The sequence below is a fragment of the Falco naumanni genome, chromosome 1 (genome assembly GCF_017639655.2).
Source record: "Falco naumanni isolate bFalNau1 chromosome 1, bFalNau1.pat, whole genome shotgun sequence".
In the NCBI taxonomy this organism is placed as follows: Eukaryota; Metazoa; Chordata; class Aves; order Falconiformes; family Falconidae; genus Falco; species Falco naumanni.
This window is the reverse complement of record NC_054054.1, coordinates 96206624-96231260: the sequence shown is the minus strand read 5'-3', so window position 1 is coordinate 96231260 and position 24637 is coordinate 96206624. Positions and strand designations below refer to the sequence as shown.

The window sequence follows — 24637 nt, the reverse complement described above, 5'->3', positions numbered from 1 at the left end:
GTAACCTGTGTCCCAGCCAGGATGAAGTCAGCAATGAGCGTAGGCTTTGCTGGTTCAAAGGAGACCACTTGTCCTTGCAGGGATTTTTTTTTTATTTTTTTTTTTTTGGTCTGGGCGTTAGCGTGTCGAGATGGTGGTCAGGTGCAGTACCTTGGGGTGCGGGGCTTGGTTTGCAAGAGGAGCAAAGGAGGAGTTTGATGACTGTAGAACATGGTCCCTCCTTGTGGGACAGCTCTGCTTGCTGGGCATGTCCAGAGCCTGGTTTGCCAGCAACAGGGACAAACCCATTTGTGTTCTTCAGCTGCTAAGGGGAAGATTGCCTGTAAAACCTGCAAGCCGCCACACAAACGTGGGATCCACCATGGGGCCACCTCGGTCCCAACCCCTGCCTGGGGAGATGCAGAGCAGCATGGACAGGAGGAGGGGGGTCACTTCACAGGCAGCTGATGGTCCTGATGGGATCTGTCCTCCCACAGGTGATGAGGCACGAGAACTCAAGTGTTTTGGAGCTGGATGGGAAGGAGGTGTCTGTCTTCACCCCCTCCAAGCCCCGTGAGAAGTGGCTTCGCAAGAGGACACATGTGAAGCTGCGGGTGAGGGGGTTTGCGGGGCTGCCTGGGGGGCAGGAGGGAGTGCAGAGGGGCTTCCATCTGGCTGCGAGGGCAGCGCTGAAGCAGCCAGCGTGGGCATGGCTGTGGCTGTACACAGCAGAGCCAGAGCATCCCGTTAGCCAGGGTAAGTTAGCGATCACACCCTGCCCATGTGGCTGTGACAGTGCCCCAAACGAGCTGGACCAGCACGATCTCCTCTTGGCCTTGAGTCCACATAAAATACAGAAAGCGTTGGCTGTGGGTCAGAGAAAGAGCTGGAACATCTTTCAAAGGCCACTAATGCAAGTTCTCTGCTCAGTAAATGCCCTTTGCTCCCAGTAAATGTCTCAAATTCCCAAAAGAGGGCAATTTTCTGCTACAGCTGAAACAGTGTCAGCAAATTTCTCTGGCAGCTCTTTGTATTGCCTCATAAATCCAAAGTGTAAGAGTTAATAGCATCAGGATTGCACATCCAAACTGCCATCAAAATTGGCTCTTCAGCCACCTCCGCTCGGACCCACCCCATCGGTGGGGCACGGAGCCTCACCTCTGCCATGCGGCACGCTCTTCCCAAAGCTGAGAGCTGCTCCTGGTGGAGTCGGGGCCCTGAGAAACCCGTGTTCCAGTTTGTCCCATTATATTTGGCATTTCCCTGTAAGGCTGTCCAGCATGGCAAACTTTTTCTTCCCCCTCCTCCTCTGTTTTTTCTCCTCCTCCCCTTCCTTTTCCTTTTGACTTGCGCAGAACGTCACAGCCAACCACCGGATAAATGATACCATCGCTAACGAAGATGGGCCCCAGACCTTAACTGGGAGGTTCATGTACGGGCCATTGGATATGGTCACGCTCACAGGAGAGAAGGTACGCTGCCTGCTGTGGGGCAGCACACCCTGTGGGGAAAGGTGGGGGGCACAGGGGCAGAGGCGGTGCTGAGCGGTGCCACCTTGGTCCCCGACAGGGTTTGCTACTCTGGCGTCTTGGCCAGGTTCCCCTGCCCAGGCTTGTGTGGTGCCTCCTGCCAGCAACAGCGCTGCCCACGGAGGCCTTCACCACCGAGCCGGGTCCCTTCCCAGCATCCTGACGCCTGGAAGCTTCCCAGCTCCGATCCGTGAAGCGCCAAGGGTGGAGGCAGGACCCAAACCTGGTGCCATCCAAAGAGGCTTGAGTGGAAGACCCCCGCGCTTTGCCTGTTCTACGCATCTGTGTCTTTAATGGTGTTGCTGACCCAGCCTTGCTGTCTTCCCAGGTGGACATCCACATCATGACCCAGCCGCCGTCGGGAGAGTGGGTTTACTTTGACACAGAGATCAGCAACAGCAGCGGCAGGATTTCCTACGTCATCCCGGAGAACCGGCGCCTGGGCATTGGCGTGTACCCTGTCAAAATGGTGGTCAGGTGCGGTACCTCGGGGTGCAGGGCTTGGTTTGCAAGAGCAACGAAAGAGGAGTTTGATGACTGTAGATCATGGTCCCTCCTTGTGGGGCAGCTCTGCTTGCTGGGCACATCCAGAGCCTGGTTTGCCAGCAACAGGGACAAACCCATTTGTGTTCTTCAGCTGCTAAGGGGAATATCTATGTTTTATTCTGGCTCCTGCATCACCAACAGGGTGGCAGCTGAGCTCCCGCTGCAGGAGCAAGCCTCTGCACCACAGATGTATGGCCTCACCATCATCTGCAAAACTGCACAACTGGGTGTATTTTAAAGACTGTAAACTTGTCCTTGAAGGACAAAACTTTTTACTTGTGATAAGTCACAGCGCAGGGGCTCCAGCTCAGCTCCAGCTGCTGCTGGTGGTGAGCTCTGGAAGGGGGAGGAGGCGAGCATCTTCTCAGTGGTGAACCCAGCAACGCGTTTTTGCAGGGCTTTTTTGAGTCAATGACACACTAGTGTCATTGACTCAAACACAGAGTGCTATTTCCATCCCCACCTTAACAGAGAGGCCCTCATGCAATGACTATAATGGGATAAAGACATTCTTGTAACAGTTGTTTCTAAAAGCTCCTGTTAACACCGCTGAATTAACTGATATATTAAAACGACAGAATCACACTGGAAGTGTTATAAAGCAAGCAGAAGTCCAAGAAGACAGTAGTGATGATGTGTCACATCATACACGACGGTGCCCGTCACCACTGTAAATGAGGGGGCATCACTGCTGGAGCCCTCGGGCCAGATTTGGGTGCTGCTTTGGGCTTGTGGTGCACAGCAGGACTCGGTGATTCCTCCTGAATATCTCAATGCCTATAAGTACCTGCATCCCTTTCAGGGGCGACCACACGTACGCAGACAGCTACATCACAGTCCTGCCGAAGGGGACGGAGTTCGTGGTGTTCAGCATCGACGGCTCCTTTGCAGCCAGCGTATCGATCATGGGCAGCGACCCCAAAGTCCGCGCCGGAGCGGTCGACGTCGTAAGGTCAGCGGCAGGGGCTGGGGCCATCAGGTTGATTGACGCTGGTGTTGCTCTAGGTCTGCCATCCGTTGACGTGTGGCTTTCCTTCCAGGCACTGGCAAGACCTCGGCTACCTCATTATCTATGTCACGGGCCGCCCCGACATGCAGAAGCAGAGGGTGGTGGCGTGGTTAGCACAGCACAACTTCCCCCATGGGATCGTCTCCTTCTGCGATGGGCTCGTTCACGACCCGCTGCGGCACAAGGCCAACTTCCTGAAATCCCTCATCACCGACGTAAGCCTGGCCCTGCTGAAATACAACCGTAGCACAGGTTTAAGTTGCTCCTTCTCCAGTTGCCCCTGTCAGCACCAGTCTCTTGGCAGGATGTGACCTGCAGTGGAAGATTAATCTCTTTATTTTCTTTTCATCTTTTTATTCCTCTACAAAAGTGTCTGCGCTGTTAAATTGTCATTTCTGCTCTGCGCTGTTTCATCACCATTCCTTCCGACACCAAGTGCCTCAGGAAGCAGATGCAGCAGTGCCTCTCCGCCCCACATGTGCACTTTTTTCACCTCTGTGGTGGCTTTCTGGTTGCCTGTGGCATCACCGGCAGGTCCAAGCAAGCCTGGAGCTGCTGTAGACATGGCCTTGCACCACACAGCCTTGATGGGAGGCTCCACAGAGTATCTTCCCAAGTGTTTGACCCTTAATGCCGCTCAGCCCAGAGCCTCAGAGGAGCTCCAAATAAACCAAGGTTTTCTCTGTCAGCTGCCAATGTCCCAAGCGCTTGTGCCCTGCCTTGAGTAGCAGGGCAAAGCCGTCATGAACTCTCCTGGGCTCTGGTTTTGGCCGGAGCAGCTGGCCTTTACTTGCGGCCGGCTCCCCCTTGTCCTCCAGAAGGACAAGTCTGTCACCAGGGTCAGAGATTTTCTTGTAAGAAAGATGGGGACAGACGACTTTCGTAGGGCCTGTAGTGATAGGACAAGGGGTCATAGTTTTAAAACAGAAGAGCATAGATTTAGATTAGATACAGGCAAGAAGTTCTTCACTGCGAGGGTGGTGGGACACTGGCACAGGCTGCCCAGCGCAGCTGTGGGTGCCCCATCCCTGGCAGTGCCCAAGGCCAGGCTGGACGGGGCTGGGAGCAGCCTGGGCTGGTGTGGGGTGTCGCTGCCTGTGGCAGGGGGGTGCAACTATATGGTCTTTAAGGTCCCTTCCAACCCAAACCGTTCTAGGATTCTGTGATTTCCTTTCCATTTCCCTGGCCTGCCTGTGGCTCCAGGGCCAAAGCCGGCTGGTCTGTGGTGGCACCGCTGCCCATGCCTTCCCTGCCGCCCTTGCTGCACCCTGCTAAGGGAGGGGTGGGCCAGGAGCTGCTCTCTGCCTGCGCTGGAGGCAGACGCATCCCTGCAAAGCAGCACATGTGGCTGCCTGTCCCCTCTCCCTCTGCCCAGCAGAGTTCAGCAGCAGGGTTGTGTGTGGCAGCATGGCTGGCAGAGTGATCACTGCACCGGGGGCCTGCAAGCTGCTCCTCTCCCCCAGCGACACAGAGGCAGTGGAGTGTGCGGCGTCCCTGGCCGCCCCGCGCCCCACCCCCCCCCCGCAGACCTCAAGGAAAGGCTGTGGATCAGCAAGCAGAGATCTGCTTTTGTATTGCTGTTACCCCTCTTGGTCTGGCCTGTAAACATCCCTGGCTTTGTTAATTAGCGCTGTGCACAGCGGTGTGTTAGCCAGCTGGGAACTTACATAAGTTATTGACGTGAGATTCCCACATATGCTCTTTAAAAAACAAAAAAACAAAAAAACAAAAAAAACCCACAAAGCCGTGCCTGTTGAAGCAGCACGGGACGCCCATATGTTCTGATGGCACGTTGCTTTCTCTCCCTGCAGCTCCACATGAGGATCCACGCGGCATATGGATCTACCAAGGACATTTCTGTGTACAGCTCCATCAGCCTCCCGCCCACACACATCTACATCGTTGGCCGACCCACCAAGAAGCTGCAGAGCCAGTGTCAGGTAGGACCCAGCTTGTCTGAGCCTGGGAGGCCCTGCCGGGGGCTTCCCATGGGAGGGCGGTGGGAATTTGGTCATCTCAAGGCTGGTGACTGAGCTGCTGTTTGCCAAGAGGGCAGGAATGGTGCTGCGTAGCAGGACCACATCTGGCTGAGCGAGCCTGTGTCTGTCTTGGGCATCACCCCGGAGAACCTGGCATGGCAAACACGTTCAGCTGACGGTGGCTATCAGGGAAATGTGTCCCATCCTCCTAACTCCTGCCCTGCTCCCTCTTGTCTCGCAGTTCATCACGGAGGGGTACGCAGCCCACCTGGCCCAGCTGGAGTACAACCACCGCTCGCGCCCGGCCAAGAACACCACGCGCATGGCGCTGCGGAAGGGCAGCTTCGGGCTGCCCAGCCAGACCGAGTTCCTGCGCAAGAGGAATCACCTGCTGCGGACCATCTCCTCCCAGCCTTCGGCTACCAGCGGCGGCGCCGGCCACCGCCCCGAGCGCACCCAAAGCCAGTCCGACAGCGACAAGGAGAGGGACAGGGAACGAAGCCAAAGAAGCATGAGCATCGCCACAGGGTGCTGGGGTCGGAGCGCCGCATCCCGGCTAGAGTCTGGCCTCTTGGGGCAGAAGTAGCCAGGCCAGAGCCAGCGACTGTCAGCTGCAGCCACTGGAGGAGAAGACAAAAGGAAAGAGGGACAAGGCCAGCGTGACGGGCTGGAAGGGTAAATATGGTGCTACTCTAATAACATCATGGTATTCTGGGAAGAGATGGGATGTTTCCCACGCAGAACGTGCAGGCCTTGCAGCGGGAGCGTCAGGTTTGTGCAGCAGGAGCCCAAGGAACAGCTGGAAATCAGGGCGGGGGGGGGGGGGGGGGGGGGGAAGTCTCCAGGTGAAGGTCGCGCTCTCTCCTGCCTCCTTCTCTTATCCAGGTTTAGTGACTGTAAATACGTGCCTCCTCGCCTTGTTAGCCATCGCTCCGATCCGCGTGACCGAGTGCTGTCCTCAGAGCCACAGGAACAGGGGACGAGGCTGGGGGAACTTGTTCTTGGTTGTCCCAGGAGTCAGACTGAGGTGCTGTGCCGCTGCCGGCACGGGCGGGTGTGGGGCTCGGTGAGCATGCACAGGCAGCCCCAGGCGAGGGATTCACTGTGGGCTGTGCCAGGCAGAGCAACTGGGAGCTGTACCTGTACAAAGAGCTTCAAGTTCAGCCACTTGCTGGAGGAGTACGTGCAGTGGCCAAGCGTAAAGATGTATCGATGCTGTTGGGAGAGGCAGAACGTCGGCAGATTCACGCCCGAGAAAGTGGGGTCGTTACTGTTATTACTGTTATTTTCTAAAGAGACCTTTTAGAAGCCCATGGAATTTAATGCATTGTCTGATTAAAAGAGGAATACAAGCTATTTGTTTCAGCTGTTACAAACCTCAGACACTTAATTTGCTGTTCAAGTCTCCAAATATCCTCGCTATATATTCTTTCCAAAAGTAACCACCGTATATTTGGAAGCAGCTGAAGGCACTCAGCAGCTAGATCGCATTGCAGTTCTCATCCAAATGCAGGGTCTGACTCTCTCAATACCCACCTCTGAGACGTTTTCTTCTTCCCAGGTTCTCTCCAAGTTCAGTAGCAGCTTTCATGGGAACTAGACTCGCTTCTTTTACCTGTAGTTACTGAACTGTAAAACCTCATTGTTTTTTGCACTGATGATTTTTAGAATGGAAACCTGTTACCATCTCATGTAGCTACACCTAACTGTTTGTAGTGCATGACAATGAAATATTGCTAAGCCAGGGTGTGTGTGTATATATATATACATATATGCATATACATATGCACACACACGTATATATATGTATATGTATATATTTAAAAAAAAAAAAAATCTGTGCAGAAGTTTTTCCAGCAGTAAGGAGACTGTAAGGAAGTGTGCCAACAATGTCAGGCAACCTTAAGAAAAGGCCATATCTTAATTTTCCTGGTGTGTTTCTCAGTGGATGTGCCTGGGCGGATGGTTTGTGCACTGCTGGAGCCAGCCAGGGCTGGGTGCGTGGCAGAGGGGGGCTGCAGGCACGCAGGGCTGGCCCCCCGGGGACACACGTGGTGCACAGGACAGGAACGGGAGCGCCTCGCTCTGCAGCAGCGGAGGGGAGCAGTGCCTAGAGCGAGGGCTGGCCAGAAAGCCCCTTAGTGCTGGCCCTGCCGGGGCAGGTTCCCCCCTGGCACACACCTCCCCGAGCAGAGGGGGGTCCCCCCGGCGCAGCTGGAGTGCCCGTTTCCAGACTCCCGTTGGCCTCTTCACGTGGAGATTTTATAGTCCTACCGAGCTCTCCCAGTGTGTGTAACCCTGCTTCCCCCCCTACCCCTTCCTGTCTTTGTATCACTTTCTACTTACGAGGATCTTATTTATAACAAAAGAATTTTTTAGACTGGCTGCTTCATTTTATTACCTTTCAATACGAAGTGCAGGACGGCCGCACTGAGATACACAGCACTGTGAACGCTGCTCTGCTCACGGGCTCTGGGCCACGGTAGGCAAATCCAACTCCTCAGACACCCAAGGGAACTCTCCCGTGTTCCTGGCGCTGGAGGGTGGACGCGGAGGCAGAGGAGGGACAGTGCTGCCAGCAGCCCAGCCGGTGGCACACTCAAACCCCGCTGCCCACCCGCCGCCCAGTGCAGCCCCCACGTCGTGCAGCCCGACTGCAAAACGTTCCACTGCTTCTCTTTGATAATTCTTCAATTACAGAATGTATCCGATGACTTTTGTTACCAAAAACTGACTTCCCTTTCTGCCGACTCACCTGAGCTCTCTGAATGTACATCCAGAGCTTACTGGGTTTAAAAACAATGTGAATTGTCCCAGCTTTTTTGCTAGTCGAATGTCGTATCAAACAGATGCCATCCGAGTAGGAAGCCAAGCCACAATCCATCCTGTGAAGTCACCAAACCACATCACAAAATAATTTCTACAAATTTGGATATGGCCTTTGCAAAATTCAACTTCCCTCCAAGTCACCGCCGAGGCATGATCTGTACATTTTCCAATGCTGATGAGATGTTCACATTTTCTTATGTGTAGATAGTGTAAAACAGAGGCGAATGTAAATGTTCAACATAAGAAGTGGATATAAGAATTGAAAGTTATTTATTTATGTAGAGGAGAAAAAAATGTCTGGAGGGACTGGAACCTTCAGGGTTTATTAATATTTAAAAATGTAGCTTTTCATTTCAGGCATTATGTACAAAGCAATTATTTTATGGACCAAGTTTGATGTAACTGTCAATGAATGCAGAAGTGCAATATTCTACTCACCTCTCCATCACTTCATGTTTTAAACAGCTACTAACCGGTTAGACTGACAATCATAGCGCCTCCGTCCTCATCCTTTGTTGAGCTTCTTGACATTTGCCCGAGCCCTTTCCCTGGCCCCCCCATCTGTTGCCATTCTACGGATCCAACGCGGAGAAGCAATTGTAGTGCAGGACCGTTATTGCTGCAATAATACTAGAGGAGGTGGGTGTAGGTACCAGGAAATATGCCAATAAGTTTTTCTCCACCGATTCAGTCCATCGTAGTCTCCATCAACCTGTCCTCAGCCGCCCCCATCTGGCACTCATCTCTCCGAAGCAAAGATCAACGTGCTACTCACTCAAAGAACAATAGCAATAGTTTTAACTCTGTGTTTATAATCTGTTTGTTCCGAGCTGTTTTGGAGAGCAATGCATGTGACCCAATGCCTTTCCACCTCTATGGAAGAGGATCCGTTTGGATGCAGTGAGGGAAAGATGAATGTATATTCCATCCTTACTAAAGGGGCACTGTCAGGTTAAAGACCTCATTTACCTTTGTTACTAACATGTTTGCTTTGAAACGCAGGAATAGGAAGTTTCTCGTCCTCCTCCCTGTCGCTGTTATCGGGGCAGCCATCGGCGTGGCCGCGCTGCGTCTGCTGCAGCCCACGTCCCGCTCTCGCACACTAGCACAGTGCAGCCCGCGCTGCGCAGGCTGCCTCAGTAGTTTGTTTTTTTTTTAAAACTGTTTCCATGGGAATCAAACTCTGCTGTGGAGCTCAGATTTTTTATAAAAAGCAGCTTTTTCTATTACTGCGCTACCGGACCAGACTTTCTACCTGACGCTGTCCCTTTAAAGTCTTTTAAAAAATAAAAAGAGGAGCCCGTGCATTCCCTCCAAGTTGTTTTCCTGGGTTTGCTAGATCACTCAGTCAGATGAGGCGAAATTCTAATACCAAAAAACGTTTACAGTGTCCGATACGCGAGCCGAGAGCAGTCACTAGCCACAGGGTGACTGGCCAGCTCCTGCGCCGCCCAGCAGCCACCGCGCTTGCTGCAGCAGCCCCTTCTTCAGGTATCGCCACTGTTTGCTGCATTTCCTATTAGTTCTAGAAGCCTTACAGCCCCCTCCCCCTCCTCAGCACCCTCTGCCTGTTGATACCCTCAACTGTCGATTTTATATTCCAACAATATTTTATTTATAAAAAATTGCTTTAGGGGTAAGAGAGGTGTGTGGGGAACCAGCGGAGGCCGGGACGCCCCTGTGTGTACAGTACCGTGCCGATGACTTGCTTGTGTGTGACAAACCTTCTGTACAACTTCCTTCTCCTCCTTGCTGTTAGTGCATCGTTCCAATGCCTGGGTGTGCTTTGTGTACAGTATCATTGTGAGTTACACAGATTAAAGAAATGGGAAGGCTCTTCTCTGGCTGTTTTCAGTTTTTCTGGGGGGGGGAGGGGAGGCTCTAGAAACAGACGAGGCACAAAATCCAAGACATGAGCAGACACCAGTTTAATGGGGCTACAGCAACGAATGGGGCGTGGAAACCTTCTGCGCAGATCGGTCCTGCAGGACCCATTTGTCCTTTAATGTGTTTGTCCTTTTTTTTTTTTCCCTTTTTTTTCCCCCACTTTTTTTTTTTTTTACCGTTTGTAAATTTATCCACTTTGCAGTGGGGGAAGGGCCAGGTGTTTGCTTCAGTGGCCACGGGCACTGCCCCGAGAAGCCCTGAGCCCCACTGCTGCCCAGGGCCTGCGCTGTGCGGAAGGGGACACAAACTGCGTGCAGGAACAGACAGCAAGGTAAAGCCCCCCCTCTGCAAAGCGCCTGCCCACCCCCCCACTGTACAGCCAGCCCGGTCAGTGCCCCCCCCCAGCACCACCTGATGAGATGAAGCTGCAGAAAGGCTGAGTAAAGCCGCGGGGCACAGCGGAGGGTGGCACCTGAAGGCGTGGAGGAGAGCTGACCCAAGCAGGGCCATGGCTGCTCCTCTCTGGGGGGTCAGCGAGTGCCCAGGGCCCACGAGCTGCAGCCCCGGTAAGCAGGGGGCACGCGGATCCAGCGAGGAAGGGGCCACGAGCAGCCCCTGAAGGGACGACGGCAGCCAGCTGTGTTTTGCAGCCCTGGTACGTGCACTGCCCAGGCCACAGCACTGGCTCCTGCCCACCCAGAGCCATGGGACAGCACCACTTTGAGGTGCTCAGCACCAACGAGCCTGTCCCCTGGGTGCTGCCCAGCACCACCAGCCTCCAGAGGGGTGTTGGGGCCAGCAGGGCTCGCGTTACAGCCACGCTGGCCTCAGGAGAGGGAGGAGAGAAGCTGTTTACTGGGAGATGAACCATTAAAGCCACTCTCCTTCCCTGTCAGCAACTTACGGAGCGGCTGGAAACTGCCCCTGGGGAAGTGTCTTGGCGCAGGTCACCGTCGTGGTCCAGAGACGGAGGCTCAGGCCTGGGCTGGCACCGGCAGCGGGACAGGCTCCTGGCACGGCTGGCACCCGCGTGCTCACTGCAGCATCCCTGTCCGCACCTGGAAGGCCAGCCCGTCCCCCCGGGTGGCTTGCTGCAGAGGGAGAGAGTGGGTGCTCACAGCAGCGCCTGCCCAAGAATGAAGGACCACCAGGACCCACCCGTCGGGGCCCCTGTGGAGCTGCCAGGGCTCGGCTTGCCCTGCTGGGGTCAGCGGGGTCCCCGGGGGGAAGGGCAACACCCCTGGGTGCAGCAGCTCCACAGCTGCGCCCACCCGCTGGCGCGTTCCTGCTACCTTGTTTATCTCCTTGTGTCTCTCCTTGCTGACGATTTCTTCTAGTACTTCTCCATCGCCCTTAATAAGCCTGGAAGACAAACACAGGCCCGTGAGCTGTGAGGGCTACTGGCAAGCTCCTGCCAGCCGTGCCATTCCCCCGCCGCAGAGGGAGCTGAGCCCTCAGCCCACCCCGAAGGCTGCTGGTGTGCCCCAGCTCCGGCACACAGCCCCCTCACACAGCCCCCAGCCCCCCCCCACAGCCCCCAGCCCCCTCACAGCAACACATGCCCAGGACCCGGTGCTGGGCTGACGCGCCTCTAGGCAAGACCAGCCCGGCTCGTCCCTGAAGGTCCATCCCGTGGTATTTTTTTTTGGCTGTATCTCTAGCACAGCAGGCTTCACCACTGCTCCTGTGGGATGAATGTCACCGCAGCGAGGACAGGTGGGGTCCCCTGAGAAATGAGCACCCCCTGCATGGGCCAGCCGTCCCTGCCCCAGGCTGCGGGCGCTGCCTGCTGTGCGCAGAGCCAGCCACGCTTGCACACGGCAGGAGAAAGCGCTTCATAAAAGCATCGCCTGCCACCTCGCCACGTGCAGGCTGCGCTGGCAACAGCAGCAGCCCCGACCCCAGCAAAAACTCTTCCTTTTTTCACCGGGAGTTCAGGCGTGGCCCTGGCTGCCCCAGGACACTACAGAGCCAAGGACAGGAGCCAGTTTGGGCCCAAAAGGCAGCCAGCCTGAGGAGCAGTTTGCTGAGCAAATTCCAAGCAGTGTCCGAGGTGGCTCACACCTCCAAACGTGAACAGAAATTTAATCATCTTCGTTATGTGCCTTACAGGGAACCGACCTTTGTTCCACACCTCCCCGAGCCCTGCAGGCTGCCTTCTATTTTAAGACTACGCTTGTCATCCCCAATTCTCTTCAGCGTGATGTTTTCTGCTTTGCTGAGAAGATGCAGTTTATTAAAAACTGGGTCATTTCTATTGGGCAGCTAAATGAACTTGGGTTTGATTGCTGTCTGTGACCCCAAGTGGCACGCGCTCCCTCCTCGCACCCGGGTGATAACTGGGGCTGAGCGCTTCAGAGCTACAAGGCAAGTGCACGGAGCAGTGGGGTGAGGAGGCGCCAGTCACCGCTCAGCTTCCAGCCCTGCCCTGGTTGCAGAGTCCCATTTAACGGGGACAGGCTGGACCCTTCACAGCACAAGGAACAAACCTTCTGCCTCCAGCAGCAGGGTGCTCCCGTGTCTGCATCCTACAGCTCCCGGCTGGAACACCGCCTGGTGCCCCTCGTGTGGAGCCCCAGCACAAGTGGATAATTTGGTGTCAAACATGTCACTTTCTGAGTAAGTTACACCAGGTCTGACAGGAGGGGAGCTGCGAGGGATTGCCTTGGGCTTTTGCTGCTGAAGGGGACCTGGTTCTACACATGGCACTGCAGTGCCACGGCCGGCCACCCTCCAGGACTCCAACCCACACAACATGGACGGGGATGGACACCTGCCTCCCCTTTGCCCAGAGGTCATACCTGGTTCTCCCTGTTTCGGGATCCACAACTCTCCTTATGACACTCTGCCTTGTGTCCCATTCTTCCTTTGTCATTGGCTTCATAGCCTGGATTCGCGATTTTTGTTCGTCTGTCAGAACTGGAATGCATCAGTTAGTCAGAGCCGTGCTTGTGGGGCCGGCTCCTGGCTGAGGGGCACAGCATCACGCCCGCGGTGAATAGACACACGTGTCACACCTGTTTCCCAGCGGTACTCAGGGTTCAGGGATGAACCATGCAAAGGAATGGTCACTTCACATCCCAAAGCCTGTACCAGCTTTGCCTGGGTGTTACTGCTGCCTGTGCCCTTCCATTTGCCACCTTTGCTCCCCACTCACAGCTATAAACCACATTTAAACACTTAACAAATGAATCTTTCAGTGTGGCTCCTGACATTTACTCGGTGTGGCTGCCACGATACATACGAAGGAGGAGAGTCTGGAGCCCTGCACACAGCCCTGCTTCCCTCAGACACCTCCCGTGGGTCCCAGGAACAGCGTGTGAGCGCCTTTCCCCAGCGCCAGGCCTGTGTGCGCTGGCTTCGGCCGGAGGGAACCACCACCGTTACCTGGGCCGGTGTCCACCAGCGACTCCTTCTGCCACTGCTCCAGCGAGGGGCCGGGCACCGCTTCTCCCTTGGCTTTCTTCTCCTTAGCCTTTTCCTTTGACTTCTTTTTTGATTTCTTCTTTATTTTCTTCTTCTTGTTCTTCTTCTTCTTCTTCTTTTTGTCTTTCTCTTTTGCTTGCTTTTTTTTGCTGTGTCGACTCTTCTTTGTTTTGGAGTCGCTGTCACTGGAGTCACCAGAAGAGGAGCTGGAGGAAGAGGAAGACGAGGAGCCGCTGGATGAAGATGCTGTCTCAGAGGAGGAGGGACTTGCCTTCCTCTTCTTTTTGTCCTTTCCTTTCTTCTTCTTCTCTGCAATGCACAGGAAGATGTTGAGCAGAGCAGCTCTGGCCCCCCAGCAGCAGGGATGCTGGTTCTCCCCCTCCCAGCCTGGTTCCATTCTTGCCTCAACACCAAAGCCCCCAAACGCTGGGGCAAAGACCCCCCTGTGCCAATAACTCTAACACATCGTGTGCGGCGCCACGCTGCCAGAGCAGCACACAGAGGGGCTGCAGGGCTCCACGCCTGTCAGAACGGGACTATAACGGGCACAAAGGGCCGGCAAGGCAACAGAGACTGACGTAGCTAAAAGCAGAAATCCTCTTCTCCCAGCTGCGCCCCCTCCGTGCACCTGCCCCAGGAAAACAGGGTCGTGGGCCTCTCCCCTACCTTCCCCAGCTGCCACCGAGCTCGACTTGTGTCTGTGAGACCCAGAGGTCTGCTTCCTCGGAGGGGAGCTGCTGCCCTGCTGTGAGTCCTTGCTGCTCTTCCTCCTTTTCTTCTCCCTCCTCTCCTGTCTGCTCCGAGAATTGCTTTTGCTCCTGCTTCGTGACCGCTTCCGAGCCTGGCTGTGGGCCATCGTGCAGCAGCCCCTGGAAGGAACAGGTTACATCAGTGCCACGGGGGGGGGACCACCCCCACTCGGTGCAACACGTCCAGCAGCCCCCAAACCCTTAAATCCAACTCCGAGCCAGCCAGCCCTGGAAGACGGGGCTGTTAACGCTCCACTCGCGCCGAGCTCCCACCGCGCAGAGAGCTGGGGGTACCCACCACGCAGCCGTGCCCACTGCACGCCACCGTCCCACGGAACAGGGCCCTCAGCGGAGAGCTGGAGTCACGCAGGGGCCCCCGGGCAGCCCTCATCCACACCCATCCCCAAGCAGGTTTTCCACCAGGTCTTCTCCGTGCTCCTATCTGTCCCTAGATGTGATGACTGGGACGCGGGCTGATCCCCACCGTGGGTGGCTGCTTGGGGGCTGGATGCTGGTGTCTGTGATGCCCCACGGCTGAGCCGCCTGCCGCCATGGGGCACCCCCCCGGGGCTGGAGCGGACGGGAGGACGTGGCACCCACAGATGGACACCGGCAAGGTGTGATCGATGCTGTGGCGACAGCAGCATGAAACCATCCTCCCCAGGCTGAACACGGAGTCAATCACCCCATTATTTAAAGCGCCAAGAGCGGGCACAAGCCAAGGGGAGGGATGAATTTTTAATATTCCAATTTGCTTTTCGAAAACAGATTATGCATAAAGCTGGCATCCCCGTCCATCAGCACAACCGGCTGCCGCAGCCACAGGCCAGAGACGGCATTATTTTAAAGTCATTAGTTTAAAAAACAAACCAGCACCATGGGCAGAGGAGTATCCGGGAAATGTTTTCTCTCAGCCACCCTCCAACTACCGCGTTTAATTAACCGCACGTTGATCACCTCGACACTCCCAATCCGCGATCCACTCCCGAGGGAATCAACTTTCTGATTGACTTCCAAACAGAAATTTTGATCAGAAAAAAAACCCCACCAACATCAAGACAATTAAGGACACAATTAAGTTTCTAAGGATGAAAGTCCCTCATCAACTTGGGCGCAGGCAGGACCGTCCCGGTGACCACGGGTCAAGGCCGTGTGAAGGGGACAAGCCCCGGATCCATGGCGGCAGCACCCCGGGCTGGCTGCGCCCCAACACTGGGGTCTCGCCCGCACCCTGCCAGGTCCGTGGCCACCGTGGGGCGGCTCCTCCTGGCCACCAGCCGGGCCAGGCCCTCGGCGGGGAGCCGGGGGCCTGGCTGCTGCTCTGCCCCTGCTGCAGCTGGAGGGGCAGCCCCGCATTCTTTGTCCGAACACAGGGAGCTGCGGCGTGCTGGCCCTTTAAGAGCTCGGCAAGAGGTGCTCTGGCCGTTTAAGAGCTTGGCAATAGGTACGCTGGCCCTTTAAGAGCTCGGCAAGAGGCGCGCTGGCCCTTTAAGAGCTCGGCAAGGGTCGCGCTGGCCCTTTAAGAGCGCGGCAAGAGGCGCGCTGGCCATTCAAGAGCGCGGCAAGAGGTGCGCTGGCCCTTTAAGAGCGCGGCAAGAGGCGCGCTGGCCATTCAAGAGCGCGGCAAGAGGTGCGCTGGCCCTTTAAGAGCGCGGCAAGAGGCGCGCTGGCCATTCAAGAGCGCGGCAAGAGGTGCGCTGGCCCTTTAAGTGCGCGGCAAGAGGCGCGCTGGCCCTTCAAGAGCTCGGCAAGAGGCGCGCTGGCCCTTTAAGAGCTCGGCAAGGGGCGTTCTGACCCTTCAGCCGCCTGCGCAGGGCGCGCTGGCACTTTAAGAGTTCCGTACCAGTTGTCCTGGCCTTTAAGAGCCCGGCGCAAGGCGCGGCCCCTTTAAGAGCGCGGCCCCGGGTGTCCGGCCCTTTAACAGCCCCCCCCCGCACCGCGGCCCGCGGCCCCGCGCATGCGTCTGCCCCCCCTCCACCCCCCCGGTGCCCTCAGCCGTGCCGGCAGCTCCCCGCCGCGGGTCAGGGGGGTGGGGGAGCGGAGGGGGGGAGGGGCACTCACCGCGGCCGGGCCGGGCTCCCGCCCCGCCGGCCCCGAGCGGCGCCGCCGCCGGCTCCGCGCAGCGCCCCCCACTTCCGGCCCGACGCGGGGCCGGCCGGCAGCGCGGCCGCGCCCGTTGGTTCCGGGGCCCTCCGGGGCCCCCCCGGTTCAGGCGGGCAGCGAGGCCGGTGTCCTCACGGCCGCCCTCTGGCTCCGCGCACGGATGCGACAGCCGGTGGCCGGGCCGGGGAGCTGGCAGGGCCTGGAGCACCGGTGTGGTGAGGAGCGGCGGGGCTCGGGGCAGCCACCACCCCTGGGGGTATTTAAAACCCACATGGCTGCGGGGTGGATGGGCAGTGCTGCAGGAATTGGTGGGCTTGAAGGTCTCAGAGGCGTTTTCCAACCTAAATGATTCTGTGATTCTTCTCTGTGATTCTTCCCCGAGATGCAGTTTTAAGGGGTTTTGCTAATGAGAAGCTAATCAGCGCTGTGTGCTAATGGCACCCACCCAAAAAATGCAGCAGATCTGCTGGGAAGGCGTAAGTCAGCACTGTGCGAGCTGTACCAGCGCAGCCAGCCTTTCCCAATTAGCAACGAGGCAAAGTCTGCACGCTGTAATTACTGCAGTTGAATAAGTGAATGAAACAGCCCCTTATATATGCAGTGGCGTACGTGTCTATCAAATATATACGATTAATTTCCCATAGAGCCAAATGCGGCCACCAAATCAAGAGACACTTGGCTTCTTTCATTTCTTGTGTAGATGCCCATGAATTCGGCCAGCTGGCAGCGAGCCAGGGAGAAGAGCGCTTGGACCCTCCACCACACCAGCTGCCCGGCGGTGCCAAATGAAGCAGTCCCAGGCCCACCGGTGGCGCCCAGGCTCAGAGCTGGTTTATATATTTTCACTTGTTGGCGTAAGCAAGGGAGTTAAAGGTACACTCCTGCCTTCCTCTGGAAAGTTTTGCTGTGCAGCAGGGGGCTCCCAGAGCTCTGTCTCTGAAGCCCATTTCTCCTTAATAGAGCCCACAGAATCTTTGACAGGGAAATTTCTGCTCAAAAGAGCTGGCAGAGCCCTTGAGAGATCCTCCCAGGGATCAGCTCTCCCTACACTGCTCCCAATGGATTTTTCTGAGCCTGGGCTAGCTAAACCTGCTGCAACAGTAATTCCAGGTTATTCCCAGCAGCTTGTTGAGGATCACTTTTGAGCAGATCCTTCAGTGTCACTCAGCAACAAAAAACTCTTCCCCATCCCCTGACAGAGGACAGGAGTCCCTGCAAACAGGTGTGAAATGCAGGTCTTTATTGTACCATTGTTTCCAGCACAGGCCCCGTGCTGCTGCTGCTGGCACAGAGGTCTTCACAAAGGCCAAGCAGCTCTGCCTGTTTTCCCTGTACACCTGGAAAATAATTAGAGCCCCTGCAGTTAATCAAAGGCTTTCTACATCTTACTAGCAGCCCTCCAGCTCGCCAGCGAGTGTGAGCCCTGGCGAGCTGAGCACCGGCTCTTTCAGCTGCCCAGTGGCTGGCTTCCCTAACCCCAGCAGGAATGGGTTTCCATCCCCTTCCAAGGCACCAGCTACTTTTTCCATGACTTGTGCATCCATTAGAGTCTGTTAGTGCAGTCTGAGGCGTCAGAAAGGAGCTTTAGGCAAGTTAGTCTGAAGAAACCAGGCTCTACTGCCTGCTACCACAAGGAGCAGAGATTCACAGTCTCGGGCACATCATCTTCGAGGGTTTCTGTGAACCCATCTCCGAACCCCTCTGCTTCCACCAGCTCAGGTTTCTTGTTGCACATGGGGCAGAGCTGGTTGCGGATGGCAGATGATCTCATCCAAATAATGAGGTTCCAGCGTTCCCCAGAGGCAATGGGAAGTGCCCCGTGGATCTGCCCTCCTCGGTGTAACAGCCCCTGGGTTCCCACGTGCTCGATCTCTATGTACTTTGGCACAGGGGTAGGATCCTGAAACAAAGGGAGGTGGATACGGTGTTACATCAGAAAGTCCCTAGCAGAGCAATGCTTAAATACTTGAAACCTGTCACCTTTTCACCCACAGCACCCAGTAAGCAACATGGAGAGGACTCGCTGCACCTCTGAAATGCAGCCACTTCAGTGGGGGCTTGGCAGCAGTTTTGTACAACAATTTTTTTTTTTTTTTTTTTTTTTTTTTTTTCCAGTAAGACATTCCCAGTCCCAGGTCCAGAGGGAATCAATTTAAAGACAGAGTTTCAATCAAAAAGACTGTTTCACCGGTGTATGGGAGCTTTCACCCCTCTCATGTGAGGAGTCCCCTGGAAGTAGGGGCTACAAGTCTCATCTGAAATAAAATTCTTCTCTCTCTCTCTCTCAGCACCTTCCTGCTCACTATTTCAGTTGTGGAGAGCTGGACTGGTTTGTTTCACTCCAGGTTCTACTACAACAGCTGTCTGTCCTCTCTTTGAAGCCTGAATATTGGTAATGTGCTTGTAGCAGAAAATCTGTGTAATCAAGACATTTTAAAAAGGGGGGAAGGAACAAAGACAGTTTGACTGTCAGGAGTGAATAATTGTTTTTTTGGAACACAATGCCTTGAAACTCGGGGGGGTGAGGAGGTAGAGGGGAATAGAATCAGGGTCCAGATTAGGAATATGCTCCCTACCTGCCTGAAATCCCCAAAGTACAAGTTGCCTTCGGTGAAGTCTTTTCCCAGTGAAACATTTAAGGTGACTTCCGCATTGTCATAGTGAGAGCTCAAATCCAAGTCTTCATGGAGCGAGTACTTCACAACGAATGCTTTATGGCTGTCCAGACAAGTGCCCCCCAAGTCGGGATAAAGCAGTGCCGTTATGGGCTGCAGGTATTTTTCGCGTAGGGGTGTGATGAAAGTTTCATCCATCCCAAGCTCATTTAGCAAAACCTGTCTCAAAGAGAAAAGATGGGAACAGCTGACCAGCTACATCTGCTGCTTCATCAGAGCTGCTGCAGAGCTGCCTTGTTCTCTTCCAACTCTGCTCCTTGCTTAGCTACAGAACTTTAGAGCAAGGTGGAAAGTCATTGGGGAAAAGACAGAGTAAGTTCAAAAGCTGCGTGTTCTTTAAAAACTGACTCCTTGATTTAAATGTGTATTGCTTAAATACAGGGCACTCTTTGCTCTGAGATACCAGCTCCCATCCCTTTTCTCTGCATTCCCCTGTCCTTTTGTCTGTGTAACACAGACTCCCTCACCCTTTCACTTCAAGGGGGCTGTAATCAAACTGTGCTGTGCCCAAACTGCTGTGCTCAAATTACAGGCATTTTGGAAGGGATTCTGAAGCAAGGAGGTAAACACAGTCTGCTCGTGAACGCTCCCCTTGAAGAAGCACAAAAGATGGTGAAACCTACCCCATAGTTATTCATAGTGTTGGGCCTGCCTTTAGGCATATCCGACTGCTCAAAGTTCTCCAGCTCATTCACAAATGCTTGGCAGAACTCCTCTGTGAACACTGGGAGCCGATAGATCCTCTTATCTGTCAAGAGAAGGGAGACACCATTTGCTGGGGAAGGTAACAGATGAGAGTGTTCTTGGCTGTTGTGCTGTCTAGCTATACTGTGCTGGTGTGAGAACGCAAGGCCCACATGCTTCACTTTGTGGTTAGGCTGCTCAAAGGGCTGGATCCATTCCCTGGGATCAGCTCTGGGATATATTTGTTGTTTTTTATGTTGGCCCCTCAGTTCCAGGCTTCCCTATCCAGTCAGGAGATCTGGCACTGATTTAAATGCCTGCTGTAAGTGCCAAGGAAATGTTTTTAGAGTATAGAGGGAGGGTGGTGAATCAATGGCTTATCACAGAAGGTCCCAATACAGCCTCCTGGAAGAAGGAGATTCAAGGTCGTTTAGGGGATGCAGGCTTCACTCATCCAATGCCAACCTTCTGGGAAGAAGACCAGGCCTTCTGAGCTGCCTTTCGAGGTAAAGCCCTAAAGGTCTGTGTAAGGGGAGCTCAGTATTGAGGATATAGAATGATACAGGATATAGAGATAAATGCAGCATGAAAAGGCTGTGTGTCTGGAAACCATGCCTTGGACAAATCCAGGAGCCCTGCACACAGACAACATTTGTGTCTTTTTGCCTTCAGAAAAGGAGGCAACTTTGCAGCTTCCCCTCTGCATTTTGTCAGCATTTCTGGTAGGGAGCAAGCTTCACAGATGCCTCCAGGGAAGCTTAAAACCCAGATCTCTTTTTGAAAGACTGAAACCTAGACTGAAACTATTTCAGCTCAGACTAACCAGCAGGGATTGTCTGAAATGGTAAAGCACCTGGGGAGGGAAAACCAAGCTCCCTAGGCTAAGTGTTCCTCCAGCAGGCTCCCCTGTGAGGCTGTGGTACAACCAAAACCCCAGCCCTGCTGCAGCTAGAGGCTCCGATGAGACACCAGCAGGCTGGGACTGGAAAAATGGAAAACAGTATGTCATCCTGAGCATAACTGCTGCACCATACTACCTCTCCAGAGACTCTCGTCAAGCAGAAAATAACATCCTGTTTGTCTCAGCCGTGTATCAAATCTGAGCTATTAAAGACAGGGCTTGAAAACAGCCGTCATCACTGAAGCTGCAGTGTCACATGGGGAGACCTTGGGGGCTGACATGTTGTTTTCTTTACCTGAGAAGGACTCGAGGAAGTGCAGGAGGCCATGGAGGTGAGCGTCCGGCGACGTGCAGTATCTCACGATTTCTAGAAAGCCTGGGGCCAGGAATGAATCCTGGTGTCAAGGGAAGGATGATAAAAATACGCAGAAACACAATTAGCCTGCAAAATCTTTTACAGCCCAAGAGGGAAATGGACTTCAGGCAGTCACAGGAAAATATGTAGAGTCAAGGAAGCAAGGCTGCTGATGGTCACATTTGGGTTACTTCTGTGGCAGGACATGCAGAATGTTACTGGTGTTTTTCTTGGTGGTTTAGGTAAAGTTGCTGCTTGCTCTGGTTTGTGGGTTTCTAAGTATAACTGGTCAGATTTATTATTAGCGTGACAGCAAAGAGCCTGGTCACATTATGGGCTCCTAACGTCCTAAATGTCTTTTCTACTAGATACAGCATCTTGTCATGGCCTTGGCACAACAAGAGTGACTCCGCTCTGCTTTAAGCACTTCTCCACACAGATCATGACAGGCAATGGTAGAACAGACCACGGCAGAACTCATTACTAAAGGCTCACAGAGCAGTAAATCTGTGTGAACTTGTTGGTGTGTCACTGCTCATCTGTGGTAATTACCCAGCTGGGAAGTACTGGGTCTGGCAAACACCAGGAAATTCAGAGTAGCCCACAAGGGCTGCCCTGTGTTTGTGGTGGGGTGCTGACATGCAAGCAGCCTTGCTGCCCCCCTTCAGCTGATGGTAACTAGTACCTAGTCTGTGGGTTAAGCCCGTGCAGGCTGATTTCTGCGGATATTCGTTAGACCTCACCAACCCTGTTTGCTGCAATGATGCTTTATGTTTAAAGTACTAATGGTATTCTGAGGCCGGTACCAAGTGCTGGTGCAGCTTCCATATAGGATGACCCTTACGTGGCTGTAAGCCAGGTGGAATCTTGCCTGGAGGATACACTATGCTGTGAAAGTTTTAAATTCAGGTTTAATATGCTACATTTTAGTTTTAATTCACTCTAGCTTTAGCACTGTGCGCAGCCCCGAGGGGAAGATGGCTTGCTACTGCAAAAAGAAGCTCTCAGGCAATTCTTTGCAAAACAGATTCTGTGTCTACCTGCAGAATGTACACTTCTGGGTGCTTTCGTTTGTAGCACTCTGAGATGATGGCTTTGCGTTCCACTGACTGATGGATCCACTGTTTTCTCCTCTGCACTTCTGCCTCAATCTACAAGTAAACAATAGAGCATACTGTTAGAAAATCAAAAGGAATAACTAAAAACAATTCCAGGAATTTGCTCATTGTTTTAAACCAGTTATTTTTGTTCCGGGCACCTCTGGGAGATGGGGTGTATGCCTTTGCTTTTCTGTTACTAAGACAAGTCCTATAAATATCTGAAAAGCCAAATGCCTAAGAGGGATTTGAGACATGTTCTCATTATGGATGGCTTAAAATAATAACTGAAGTCTTTCTATGGACGTGTCAAGTGGAACTGTGAGGTTTCAGTCCTTTCAGGCATTCTGACGCCTCATGAATCACCAGCATACGCTTAAAGAGTCTGGCTTATGTTCTGACAATATAAGTATTGTCTAAAATAAAGACATTTGCTGGGAGGAAGACAGGACTTGTCATGAAGGGATTACTGGTAAGTGTTGTGGGGACATACTAATCTGTCATTTCAGAGGAAACAGAAACTGATTCAGGCAGCTCCTTCTATTTAATACCCCCCTGTAAGATTAGTTTATAACGTTTCTTGGGAAAAAAGGAAGGAGGGTGTGATCTGTACCTCCTGCTCCCAACCCCTGGTAACATGGGTAGCCTAACTAATGCCATTTTGTAAGGCAGGCAGCCATTCTCTGTGACCAAGCAGGTCATGTATTCATTCCCTTTCCCTTATTATCAGGCCCTGACAATCCTGTGAACCAAGTAGATGAACCAAACATATTTCTTTTTCCCCTCCCTACCAGCTTCAATGTTCTTGGGCGCCAGGCTGATTTTCTTGCTGGCCTTGAAGGCCCCAGGCACCCAGCCAGGCCGGTGGTGTTGATGACAGAGTCACAGAACACTGGGACAGCACCCAGAGCACTGTCTGTAAAATCAAGCACTTGGAAGTCCTACGTGGGGAACTTGGACTGGAACTGCTGCTGCTGGGCAGTGAGAGCCGTGTCTGCCCCCACCGTGGCCAGGGACACCTCCGCCATCATCTGCTTCCTCCAAGGACTAAGTGACTTGTTTTCTTTTATATGATTTTGGAGTCTACGTGATGATGGTTTTATTGCTACAGCAAACCATGCGTTAAGATCTGACGTAATGTACAGAGGGTCCAGGTGACGATTAGAAGTTATAATTAAGCTAGGATCTAGAAATCCTAAGTTGTATTATAAATTCAGTATTATGCTGCTTATTGTGCCGCATTGGTTCTCCTTGTAGAAATCCTGTGCCGCTCTAATCATAAATTCTGTGATGTAGTAATAATATCCTGTTAAGAAAATACAGTTTTGTTACTATGATTTAGTGCCATCATTGTTCTGCCAAGAATCCTTAAAAGAACCCGGGTGGAACTGGAGCTGGTTGTAGGCCAGATCTCTGTCCCTGGCCTGGAAAGAAACACGGATCCCTCCCTGAGGAGTGGCCGGCGGGGGGGTCCTGCAGGCAGATCTCATGGGAGCTCTGTGGGGTCCCTGGGTGATCCATCTGAAGGCACCTTTTAAAAACACCTGACAAAAGAAGGGAGGAGGAAAGACAAAGCAGAAGGGTGCTGGGGGCCGGCTGGGGAGCAGCACAGGCAGCCGTTTGCTAACGCGGTGTTACCGTTTGCATGGGGGGTGTCGCCGGTGGAAGCACATCGCGGGCAACAGCCAGCACCCCCCACCTTGGGGGGGCTTCTTCCCTTCGCTCGTGGCCCAGCACCGGGTTTGCTCGGGATGCGGCACCGGGGAGATGTGCCTGCCCATCAGGGCCGAGGCCTGCGGCTTCAGCAAGTCTCCCCAGTGCCCCCGCCCCCCCCCGCCGCCCCCCCCCCCCCCCCCCGAGGCGGGGGCTGCCCAGGCCCGTCCCGCTGTCAGGTCCTCGGTGCCCCCCGGGAGCCGCCCCCCCCCCCCCCCCCCCGGCCCGCGCTCACCTCCCGCAGCGCGGCCCCGAACGCCTCCTCGCTCCGGCAGCCCCGCTCCCGCAGCGCCTGCAACATAGGCGGCCCATCACACACCGCCCGGCCTCGGCCCACGCCGCGCCCGGGGGAGCGGGGGGGGCTGCCTTTACCCGCCCGTGCTCGCGGCGGAGCTGCGCCTCGTCCCGGTACCGGACATGCAGCCCGTAGCGCCCCACGAAGATGTTGTCCGAAAAGAAGCAGGCGCAGGCCAGGAACGGGCGGCCCGCGGACATGTTTCCCGCCGGCGCAGGGCAGGGGCGGCGCCGGGCGCGGGTCCGGCCGCCAAATGGCCCCGCCGCGCAGCAGGTAGCGCCGCTTCCGGCCGGGCGGGCGCCAGTGAGGGCGCGTCGGCAAGTGCCGGACACGGAGGAAAAACGAAGGGAGGCGAAATTCGTCCGTTTTCTCCGGGTTGACGCTTCTGGTGGGGGTGGGGGGGGTGTGTCATTTCGGGTTCTTGTAACTTCGGTGGCGTCGGTGCGGCTGGGCCCTGCAGCCCTGCAGCCTCCCTGCGGCCCCCGCCGCCCCGCTCCTCGGCAAAGCACAGGCACGCTCGCCCCGTGGCTGGCTCGGTGCTGAGGGGGGCGCGGGCCCGGCGCTGGCACCGCAGGGAAAGGCGGCGGCGTGGGCGGGACCCCCGCTCCCTTACCGGAGAACGCGCCGAGGCAGCGGGGCTGGTAGCTCGCGCCGAAGGTTATTTGCAGACCGTCCCTGAGAGCCGCCGCCGCGCCCCTCCCTCCCCTGCCAGGGCCGGGGACGCGCAGGCAGCGGGGACAGCCCGGCCCCGGGGGTGCCCGGCCCGGCCCGCCCGGCCCATGTTGGCCATGGACTCGGCCCTGCTGGTGGCCAAGGAGGAGGTGGTGGCGGCCGAGCCGTGCGGCCCCAGCAGCAAATTCGAGGACATCTACCGGCTGCTG

The 24637-nt window shown here is 54.9% G+C and overlaps 3 protein-coding genes and 1 long non-coding RNA gene across 15 annotated transcripts in view; 2 read left to right on the top strand and 2 right to left on the bottom strand.

The window, feature by feature from the left end:
• The window catches only part of PITPNM2 (phosphatidylinositol transfer protein membrane associated 2), a 141394-nt gene extending 131687 nt beyond the window's left edge, over positions 1-9707 (top strand). For 10 of the 11 annotated variants that reach the window (XM_040610466.1, XM_040610475.1, XM_040610493.1 and 7 more), the window contains 7 exons: positions 477-593; positions 1335-1451; positions 1837-1985; positions 2857-3006; positions 3095-3278; positions 4875-5003; positions 5284-9707. In XM_040610466.1, coding sequence (XP_040466400.1) covers positions 477-593; positions 1335-1451; positions 1837-1985; positions 2857-3006; positions 3095-3278; positions 4875-5003; positions 5284-5628 — 1191 coding nt within the window. In that variant the 3' untranslated portion in view covers positions 5629-9707. Of the gene's footprint in view, positions 1-476; positions 594-1334; positions 1452-1836; positions 1986-2856; positions 3007-3094; positions 3316-3433; positions 4139-4874; positions 5004-5283 lie in introns of those variants that run through there. The other variant, XM_040610529.1, reaches the window with a different exon arrangement.
• Positions 9708-9784: 77 nt separating this feature from the next.
• On the bottom strand, positions 9785-16100 carry ARL6IP4 (ADP ribosylation factor like GTPase 6 interacting protein 4). The gene is made up of 6 exons (XM_040610716.1): positions 15995-16100; positions 13851-14053; positions 13146-13493; positions 12560-12677; positions 11051-11120; positions 9785-10849 (listed from the first exon to the last, which is right to left on the bottom strand). The coding sequence occupies exons 2-6, from the start codon at positions 14038-14040 to the stop codon at positions 10793-10795; spliced, it is 783 nt and encodes a 260-aa protein (XP_040466650.1). The 5' UTR covers positions 14041-14053; positions 15995-16100; the 3' UTR covers positions 9785-10792.
• Positions 16092-18320, top strand: LOC121095649. The gene is made up of 3 exons (XR_005830169.1): positions 16092-16251; positions 16737-16909; positions 18152-18320. It is a non-coding gene; the product is annotated as an uncharacterized LOC121095649 (long non-coding RNA).
• OGFOD2 (2-oxoglutarate and iron dependent oxygenase domain containing 2) lies at positions 17260-23990 on the bottom strand. 2 transcript variants are annotated; one of them, XM_040610703.1, is made up of 6 exons: positions 23834-23990; positions 23697-23753; positions 21692-21802; positions 20592-20691; positions 19335-19459; positions 17260-17936 (listed from the first exon to the last, which is right to left on the bottom strand). In XM_040610703.1, exons 1-6 carry the CDS (start codon positions 23954-23956, stop codon positions 17661-17663), a joined length of 792 nt encoding a protein of 263 aa, XP_040466637.1. In that variant the 5' UTR covers positions 23957-23990; the 3' UTR covers positions 17260-17660. The 2 variants fall into 2 exon arrangements, with proteins under 2 accessions (XP_040466637.1, XP_040466628.1); XM_040610694.1 differs by adding an exon at positions 18613-18870 and having other exon boundaries at positions 23697-23863.
• Positions 23991-24637: the final 647 nt, after the last annotated feature.

Coding starts and splice junctions, on each gene's coding strand:
- ARL6IP4 (XM_040610716.1), bottom strand. CDS start 14,040: ATGGCCCACAGCCAGGCTCGGAAGCGGTCACGAAGCAGGAGCAAAAGC. Junction 12,678..13,145: donor GCTGGTGGACACCGGCCCAG/GTAACGGTGGTG, acceptor GATGCATTCCAG/TTCTGACAGACGAACAAAAA. Junction 11,121..12,559: donor CCCGAAACAGGGAGAACCAG/GTATGACCTCTG, acceptor TTTGTCTTCCAG/GCTTATTAAGGGCGATGGAG.
- OGFOD2 (XM_040610694.1), bottom strand. CDS start 23,762: ATGTTGCAGGCGCTGCGGGAGCGGGGCTGCCGGAGCGAGGAGGCGTTC. Junction 21,803..23,696: donor TCGGGGCCGCGCTGCGGGAG/GTGAGCGCGGGC, acceptor GTTTACTTGTAG/ATTGAGGCAGAAGTGCAGAG. Junction 20,692..21,691: donor CAGAAGTGTACATTCTGCAG/GTAGACACAGAA, acceptor CCTTGACACCAG/GATTCATTCCTGGCCCCAGG.